At 46.6% G+C, this 9,933-nt stretch overlaps 1 protein-coding gene across 1 annotated transcript; it reads right to left on the bottom strand.

Moving 5' to 3' along the window:
- Positions 1–641: 641 nt before the first annotated feature.
- LOC135366613 (phosphate-regulating neutral endopeptidase PHEX-like) lies at positions 642–9,700 on the bottom strand. The gene is made up of 2 exons (XM_064599396.1): positions 9,419–9,700; positions 642–2,855 (listed from the first exon to the last, which is right to left on the bottom strand). Exons 1-2 carry the CDS (start codon positions 9,482–9,484, stop codon positions 705–707), a joined length of 2,217 nt encoding a protein of 738 aa, XP_064455466.1. The 5' UTR covers positions 9,485–9,700; the 3' UTR covers positions 642–704.
- Between the last annotated feature and the right edge of the window lie 233 nt (positions 9,701–9,933).

Below are 9,933 nucleotides of genomic sequence, written 5' to 3'. Positions count from 1 at the left end.
GTCGTAACTTCTTCCTGCTCTTCCCACAGTTCCCGTAACATTCTAATGGGAGATCGTAGTGCGCGACCATATACTAGTTCCGCAGGAGTGAAGCCTGTGGTTTCATGACACGCAGTTCTACAGGCAAATAGTGCTGCAGAGAGGCACTTATCCCAACTCTTTTCATTCTCAAAACATAACGCCCTCAGGGTACGTTTTAGGCCTGAATGCCATCTTTCTACACTGTTTGACTGTGGGTGATAAACAGAGCTGTGGGCAACTTTTATACCACATTTTCCAAAGAAGGTGCTCGTCAGTTCGCTAGTGAAGACACTTCCTTGATCTGATTGAATTTCTGCAGGAAATCCAACTCTTGCAAACACTGATAACAAAGCATCCACAACTTCTGGTGAAGTTGTTTCTGGTGGTGTTTCATGGGGACTGCCTCAGGAAACTTTGTTGCGGGGCAAATCATTGTCAAAATGTACTTATTCCCCGACAGAAAGCTGGTTCCTTTTATCGCCACCAAGTGTTCCACCTTCCTCGTGGCACCCTGACGATACCCATGAGACTTGCGGTGATGCCCATGTTGATGAAGCTGAGGGCAGAGTCGTTACAACATACGAGCACCTAACTGTATAATAAGAAATCCGGCAGAAAGATTAGGTTTGTACTACTTTAATAGACCAAGCATCGTTCAAAAATGTGAATTTTTAGGTCACTATTTACCAAAATAGGCATTTTTGTGGTGGATTCATGGGAGAATCCGGTGGGCAAGAAAATGTCTTGCTAAAGTGCGCAGAGTTCATGAGAGGCACGTTACATCTCTCATCCCAAGGTGGGTGTGTCGCTCCCTCATACCGAACAGACTTTGGTCCGCACCGTTGTAGACAAAGAGCGACATAGAAAAGCTGATCCCTCGTCATGCCTTTCACGTTACCCAGATGTACCTTGGACTCTCTGGCAGCTTTTTGGTACGCCCTTAAGAGGGACATAACGCCAAGGGCGTCTGCCTGGTACTCCTCCGGATAATCAGCAAATGCCCTCGCTTTCGGTGCACTGTCTATATGTTCCACATAGCAACGCTCCAGAATCATGTACTCCGCAAGACTCTTGCGCGTAAACCACGGTGACGGAGCCCCATTGCCACCTCTCAGACGACCCGTTTGATCATAGCTGTGCATAATTTCGTGCGTCGCTACAAACCCCAGGCTGCCATAGTTGATCTCAGCAGGGGCTTCCAAGCTAAACTGCGGTTTTAAGAGGAACGGTACAAATATTGAGATGATATTCGCACCTTGGGCATTGAAGCCGTTGGCTTCGTTCTGATTCAATAGAGTCGCCACTTCGTAGAAATAATCAGAGTAGCCATCCGCTACACCCTTCCAGTCTATTTTTGTGTGAAATTCATTCACCTTCAGATAATCCAGCAGGAAAGGGCCGTTTAAGTTGGGAAGATCTCTGTAGAAGGCATCGACTTTTTTGGCTGTATTCAGCTTCGGCGGGTATCCCAAGCGGATCCTGAGCTTGGATATTTTCTGTAAGGCTCCGGACCGTGTTTCATCATCGAGCCACGAGCAGGTTCTCAGGGATTCTTTAATTTCCTCGATGATTCTGTCTACCATTTCTCTTGCACCGTTAATCCTTGCTTCGTCAACTAACGGGAAGACCGTTGTGGAACCTGCAGCAACCGACATGGCCTGGAAAATTGTTCCAATGCACCACTTTGTCTTATAAACCGCAGCTACATACAGGTACACGATGCATCTCCAAGCAAGTACCAACCTCAGCTCATTTTTCGAAATGACACTTTGTTTTCCGAAGAGGGAATGGAAAAATCTGAAGTCTGCCTCGGTGATGCTGATCCTCATGTTTTGAATGGGACGTGAGGACGCGTAGCGCTCGAGAGCTTCAGTCCACGCTTTTGAAAGAGCGTCGTCCCCGTTTTCTGAGCCTAATTTCCCCAAGTTGAACACCTTGAGAGCGTTGCTGCCGTTTGACACTGTGCTGGCAGTGCTTGACATGTTGCTCACTTCACTTATCTTCTGCTCAACCTGAGTGATACGCTGAACGAGGTCATCATTAGCAGGTGCCAAGAATAAGCCGGACATAATTTCGTCAACACTCACGAATTCTGAAAGCGGGTCCTTGGCAATCTGCCGCAGCGTAAAGTTTGCGGAACCAATCCCCTCCGGTTCCAAGGTGAAAAGTAATGGAATGTTAATTAAAATAAATCTAACCATGACATCCAATGGGTCAAAGAACATGTTTCCTCTTATATTCATCTGGTGTTGGGCTAGGAAGTCTGAGGCGACTTTCGCAGATGTGTTTCTGTCAGCTTCGCCGCAGTGTCTGTAGAGCGCTGCGGACTGCTGAAAAGCAGTTCTTCCGTGATCGGGAATGTGTGCGTTGTCCAAATTTTTCTGTATAGCGTCCTGCAAATCGCGTTCACCGACATCCTGACCCAGCCGGTCTACGTACACGCCGCTCTTCCTTAGCTGCTCGTTTTTTCCACAGGTGAACGCGAAGAAGTTGTCACACGGGTCCCTGTCCGTGTCTACGAGACCCTCAATGAGCTGGCGGACGTACCGACAATCATCGCTGTCGCAGATTTCTTCTGCCAGCGCAGTGGTTCTTCCAGTCACGTTGCTGTCTTCGTAATCTCCGTAATTTGCTACAGGAGGTCCCGGCTTAGACGAGACTTTACGAATCGTCACTTGTCCAGGAGATACCGGCGTGTAGACTTCGTCAGTGGTCCTTTGTTCCCTCTTTAGAAAAATCCAGAGTGCCACGGAGATGCCCACGACTAAGACGGAGAACCATATCAACCCCAGTACAGCACAGGTCTTGCTGAATTTTGCCGATCCCGTATGCTCCTGGGAAAAGACGATATTTACAAGCATTAGTGAGGCACCTCTTTGGCAGGAGCACACAAGAGAGGGACAAGACAGGATAAGATGTAAGCAGGATAAGTGCTGTTGACGCTCAATGGTGAGGCGCTCCGCGATCTACATTACCCCGCACGCGATTCCTCGCGGTGCACCTGCGCTTCCGGCGCGCTCCAAACAACATTATGCACATTCAAACTTCGTTTTTTATTAATGCCAGTCATATGCCAATGATGCCGGGAGGAGTCCCAATTTTAATGCCAGCCGAGTGAAGGAGGCGTGGTTCGAATCGCGCCGCTGTCTTACTGTTTCGACTGCCATACATTCGACGGATGCTGGTGGCACAAGCAATCGGTACGTGCAACCCAGTCGTTTATCCAGAATTCTAGGCATGGAGGGGTGTAGCAAAAAATTGGGGGTTATTCTGAACGCATCATTGCCGATGTGTATCTAAAGTCGAAATAGCAAAGTCACCCCCTTGCTGATGGGGGTATACACATGTAAAAGAGGCAGGGGTGTAGGGCGATGAAGTGAGATCTGGATAAATCACTCGTGCAACCTCCCAAGCAGCACAATGTACTGAAAGTCGAATGCAATAGGGGTGGACTGTATGTGTCTTATCAATGTTCCTTAGTTTCAGAAGTCTGCTCAAGGCATTCCGCCTACCCGTCCACCCCTATTGCACTCGACTTTCAGTACATTGTGCTGCTTGGGCTTCCGGTACTTTTGCATGATTGCACAGCAAATCGCCGCAAAGTACAAAGCGCGTGATATAATTTATCGTACTGATTGGTTTTCTCACGTGATCTCCATTTATGTTCCTGTTTTCTCGGTAGCCATGTGATAGCACCTCTCGTGCAGAGTTACTCCCCAAGCAGCACAATGTACTGAAAGTCGAGTGCAATAGGGGTGGACGGTATGTGTCTTATCAATGTTCCTTAGTTTCAGAAGTCTGTTCAAGGCATTCCGCCTACCCGTCCACCCCTATTGCACTCGACTTTCAGTACATTGTGCTGCTTGGGTCGTTGTAGTCACGGTACTGTTGTACTGTTTGGGACAATTATCATTTATGCCAGTTAATTGATAGGGGACACTGAGGTGCCCAGCCGCTTGGATGACATACGCAGAACACTGCACACTGCAATCGATAAGTGTTGTTCCCAGCGTGCTTCATTACAGTGAGCAATGAAAAGGGCAATGAAAGTAAACAGCAAAGTGAACAACAAGCGCGAGAAGTTCATTTAATTCCTGAGACTATTACTGAGACTATACGCGCGGTATTTTGCTTCATCGGTCTAATTGCATGTACCGAGTTAATGCGGTATAAATACCTCGAGAGTGCAGCGACAGGGGGTGCACGGTCACCGTCCATGGTGTTGATGTCTTTTTTTTATTTTTATTTTTTTGCGCAAGAGCGACTCAGGTATCATGTGCCAAGTTGTTTTGCGAATGATGGAGAGCGAAAATCAGGATAGCCAAGCCAGAAGGACAAACATTAAATGAAATAATCGACAAGAGAGAAATGTTGCTTTAGGTGTTTTTGCACGTACTCCGCATCGAATAAAAACAGTACACTGCTCTAAAAGGCACAAGAGAGGTCACCGTCATTCGTGCGCGCAAGGTACTTAGAAAACAAGCGTAAGGACCGTGGTTATACTATTGTACAATTTCGTATTGCCAGAAGGACGCCTTGTTCCCGCTCACGAAAATATTGCTTCATAAATTTCGGTTGTCCACTGTTATAGAGTCTAACGTCTCTCAGAGTGTTCTGTTGCAATTCTTGGTACCGAAGACTAAATAAGGGAGAGAACGCACCAAACGTAAAGTATGCAATGCACGTGAATCCAAAACTGTTGACGGTTTCTGCTGAACGTCTCGTGGCGGCGGCATGATAAGATTCTCCTCGCGAATCAGAAACGTGACGCAAGCCGCTTCAAAGAAATGGGGCGATGGAATTATCATATGTTCTTCCAAGACTTATCCTCGAGAACACACACAATTTATTCTTAACACCGCATGGCACGAAAAACTTTCCGAACCGAAATCGGGACCGAACTTTTTTCCGTGCTGTTTACCGCATGCTACCGAAATGCACCCCGAATTTCGGCCGAAGACTTCTGGCCTTGGGGAACATCGCCTTTCAACCATACAGCTCAATGAGATAATTCCTGTATTCATAGGGGTAGAAGTCTCACACACGGCAACAGTCGACCCGATTGCTACGCAGTGTTGTACGCGTTACCCAAAAAAAAAGGTAGCGTAATACCGTGGTAATACCGATACGCGCTACCTGAGCAAAAAGTAACGAAATTCCGATATCGTTACACGTACCTAAAAGGAGCGGAATACCGCTACAGTTACCCGTAAAAACTAACGCGATATTTAATGCGCTACTTTTTAGGAAGGAAACAAACAGTGTCGTTGATGACGTACTTCAAACTTGTAAAAATAATGAATAAAAACTGAATACCTCAAAAGAATAAATAATAAAATAAGATAATATCCCAAAATAATCAATCGACGTCTAATAGATTTTACACGTAGGTAGCCCGAAGGCTATATGTGGGAAACTGTTTTTACAGATTTACTGAAGCCGCTTTGGTCGACATCCCGCATAACTTTCTCTTCCCCGAACAGTAGGTAAAGCACAGAACAAGTCTACCGATGAAAGGCTCAACAGCTTTGTCACGAAAAGAACTCAGGTTGCCCGGAGCGAGAAGTTACCATGGTGTGCTTTTTTCAAATTGGACGATGACTTCCTTCCACCGAGGTGCGTACTAAACATCAAAACACCACGCTACCGTTTTCTTTCTTCTCCTTATACTGAATCGTATACGAAGTCCTGTAGATCACATACAAACAGAAACAGAAGACACAAACAGAACAGATCACAAAATACAGAAACCGACACTGAAGATTTTTGTTTAAGTTTAATTTGTACAAGCTTTGTACCTGAGGAAGCGTGGTCCTCCACGCGAAAGCTTGTACAAATTAAACTTAAACAAAAATCTTCAGTGTCGGTTTCTGTATTTTGTTCTCCTTATACTCAAAGATGCTTGCAGTAGCAGACCATGGTCCTTCCATTGCAGGGGACAGGAAATGGCAACGGTCAAGCAGCGAAGTGTACGTGGAGCAATGTCACGTGGAATGTCATTACTCATAGCTAGCGTGGACGGCTCCAGAATGCAGTAGGAGTGACGTCAGTTTGCAGACAACTCGGACCATACAGTCCATACCCATACCTAGGGTTGCCACCAGGCCCGTATTATACCGGCACGACCGGTTATTTGCGCGCTCTGCCGGTTGCCGGTATGAAGGTGATACCGGCAGCCTTTTGCGGGTATTTGTGGCTCAAGACCTTTCATGAGGGCTTTTACGGGGTTTTCCCTTCAACATTTCACTATACAGCTTGAATAAATCTAGAGCACAGACCCAACTCCGCAGTCACCAGTCGTTTTCTTAGTTATTCATTATTATTATTATTCATTGTTATTATTATCATTGTTATTCATTAAGCCTTGTATTCGGTGGGGACAAGAGCAGTGGTTGTGCAAGGCTGTTGGTGGTTGTGTCGAGCCAGCTAGAACGTTCCTCACCCACTTTTCCTTTCCCACGAGCCTTTCCTCCTCCTCTATTCCACCTCCTCTCAGTCGGTATTTTTCACTCGGAAAGGTGGCAACCCTACCCATACCCCGGATCTACAAGAGGGTTAATCTCAAATATGGAACACGTGGAGGATTCCGTGTCACCTCATCCACCGTGCCAGGTCATCCACCATGCCAACTCATCCACTGGTGGATGAGATGGCACGTTGGATGAAACAACTCGGTGGATGAGATGGCACGGTGGATAAGAATACTATCACGACCCACTTTAGCTCCCCAACTGACCCAGTAAGCGACCCGCTCCCAAGGCATGTCGAGTATGATTTGCACGCACATCTCCCCACTTTCCCCGGTTCGATACGATGTGAAAAAATTTTTTTTTTCAATTGACAATATATTTGGAGCACATCAGTGTCTTGTCTGTGAAAGGGACTTGATTGGTAGATGTATGTGTCGTGTGGGATGGTGCGGGACAAAGCATTACAGGCATAACCGCCGCGCTTATTTACAACGCATTCTAGCTCTCAAGAACAAAGGACTGTGACACGAAATGTGCATGTGTTGAGAGAGTTAGGGTCGTCCGTGCCAGTTCAACACCAGACTGAATTCGTCCAACGAGGCTCTTTTTACAATTGTGTCAGAGAACTTTATATACCAGAGCGGAAATATGTGACAAATTTTCTGAACTATAGAACAAACTCAGCACTGGAATTGTGATGTTTGCGATAGAAATGTTTCAACATGTGGCCGCAGATTGAACAAAAAAGCTGCTCTGCAGCAGTGCAGTCCCGCAGCAGTATGCGGTTTCTCAAATACACAGCACGTTTTAAATAAACACGCTGCAAAAATAACACGCTGTCGGCATTTTCTCGCTATAACGGCTAAGGGTAGGGTGTGGAGAGATCCCGGAGCTGCAGGATATCTAACTTTGTAGTGGGAGGTCCCGGAATCTGTCGATGCAGAAAATGGGTTTGTGGATTCAGCTCGCGAACACTGAGAATATGCCGAAATAGCGGGATTTCGGCATAATTTCATGTCCCGAAATTCCGGGATTTTGCGACGCCAAATCACCGGATTTCGGGACAATAAAGTTCGGCTCTCTAGGCAATGAATCAATACTTGGCGTTATGGAGACTGGTAGAAATTCAGCGAACCGGTCTGGGAAGTACGGAGTGAGTTGCCTCAGGACGAGCCGCCAATATTTCGAACGGAGTAATGAAGTTAGTTTTGTTTCCAAGTATATCCCGGCGCATAAAAATATCTTTTGGAATCCGAATCGTAGGACAAAAGATTTTAGATTCCGGCTCATGTGAACAGCGCAAGCAGTGGCCCAGAACAGTCCTCAAGCAGCGTTTAAAACTGCGAAATCAGGAGGAACCTCGTGGTCCATAAAGCTACACGAGGTAATGCCCAATCAGCACGCCAATAGTGGTCCAGTGCTGCACCCATATGGTCTGCCAGGACTACTGATACTGAAAAAGCGATAAAAGCCGGGCTGTTTGGTGGTACTCTAAAAGCGATAAAACCCCAGTGTAAAACAGCAAAAATTGTGTGTTTAAAAGTCATAAGTTAGGGGTTCTTTATATACTGAACACACTCCGGTGCATTCCTTCCTCCGAGTTACACGCTAGCAGCCCATGGGACAGTATGCATTTACAACAGACATGCGCTTGGGTAAACCAGGCACCTGTTTGTAAGTTCCTACGGTACCACTCGCTGCTACACTCTTAAAAATGAACTTCACCTCATAGCACGCTCCTAGCCAACCTTCATCTCAAATGATATCGTTATCTGCCCTGATTTGTTGAAAACGGGAGGCGTACGCCTTTTCTGTGACACTTATGCTATTCATAATTGTCACAGAAAAGGCGTACGCCTCCCGTTTTCAACAAATCAGGGCAGATAACGATATCATTCGAGATTATGTTTGGCTAGGAGCGTGCTATGCGGTGAAGTTCATTTTTAAGAGTGTAGTCTGTCACTTCAAGGAACACTCTTAAAAATGAACTTCACCGCATAGAACGCTCCTAGCCAAACATCTCGAATGATATCGTTATCTGCCCTGATTCGTTGAAAACGGGAGGCGTACGCCTTTTTTGTGACACTTATGCTGAATTGTCACAAAAAAGGCGTACGCCTCCCGTTTTCAACAAATCATGGCAGATAACGATATCATTCGAGATGATGTTTGGCTAGGAGCGTTCTATGCGGTGAAGTTCATTTTTAAGAGTGAGGAATGCGCCGGACCGCGTTCCGTAAACTTTTGTCCTGCACTGTACATATTGGACCTGCAGTGTTTGGCAGGCAGTCCCACGCGGAGCTGTACAAGTTACCCAAGAAAAGGAACTAAATACCTTACTCGTTCCTTCGAAAAAATAGTAACTAAATACGTTACCCGTTACTCACAGATGAAAGGAACGCGTTCTCGTTATTTGGAAGTAAACAGTTACTTCCATAAGTTACATTTGCATACCAGATAGCAGAAATACGGAAGCATCGCCTACATATGTTGTCTTGTATGTTGTATTGTCTCATATGTACACTGTCGACTCGCGCTTGCATGAAATAAGCCCAAGGCTAAGTGCACACCATTCGGAGAAGAGAACAGGGTTGAAGGCGGTGATCCGTAAGATGGATTTTAAGTGAAGGACGGAGTCCATTCACATGGAGGCCTTCACATGATCATTGGCATGAGTTCCCGAATAGGGGACAGAGACGAAGCACTAAACGCCCTGAGCGCAGTGAATACTTGGAAGGAGGAACTAAAAATGCGGCAGTCCCCGCGAGGAATCACATTCCGAACAGCTCGAGCGACTTTTTCCGCGACCAACTAAATTCACTACTCCTGTATTTGAACTGTCAAACGGAGAAATAAGCAAGCTGTGTGGGTGACAATCGAAATGGTGGTCGCTCAAAATGGAGATTGAAGGAAGATTCCCCACATACCTCTTCGGATTCCCACGAAGAAGCCCTCGCGTCCTGTACTACGATGAAGGATTCCGAACCTGCCATGCCCGCTTGACCGACGTCAAACAAAATGAATAACGCAGATGTTCTTCTACGTCGTTGCAGCAGTGACCGTTATCCACTAGGGGCGGGCTTAGTTGGAAAGGGCAGGCGTGGAGTTCTTGTTCTTCCTCCTAGAGCCGCAAGGGCCAGGACTAATGAGGTGCCATGGAGCTTCTTCTTCGTCTTCCACCACGAGGAACAGTGGCCACCAGCCACCCAGGGCGATTGGCTTCTTCTTCTTCTACCAATGAGATAATGGCCGTGAGCCACTAAGGGAGATTGGCCAGGACAAAAGGGGCGAGAGATGTTTGTCTATGGGTGTGTTCGTTTATTAAACTCGCGCGACCCGCGAGTCGGAGTCGTGACGTATGAGAGCCATCGTACGTCATCGACTCTAGCGACCCACCTCGAAAGGAGAGTCGCTGCGAGTCGACTCTTGAGCACCTCTAGTG

Source organism: Ornithodoros turicata, chromosome 8 (genome assembly GCF_037126465.1).
Source record: "Ornithodoros turicata isolate Travis chromosome 8, ASM3712646v1, whole genome shotgun sequence".
NCBI lineage: Eukaryota > Metazoa > Arthropoda > Arachnida > Ixodida > Argasidae > Ornithodoros > Ornithodoros turicata.
The sequence above is the reverse complement of the archived record's forward strand: the minus strand, read 5'-3'. Positions and strand labels throughout refer to the sequence as shown.

Coding starts and splice junctions, on each gene's coding strand:
- LOC135366613 (XM_064599396.1), bottom strand. CDS start 9,484: ATGGCAGGTTCGGAATCCTTCATCGTAGTACAGGACGCGAGGGCTTCT. Junction 2,856..9,418: donor CTTCGTGGGAATCCGAAGAG/GTATGTGGGGAA, acceptor GTCTTTTCCCAG/GAGCATACGGGATCGGCAAA.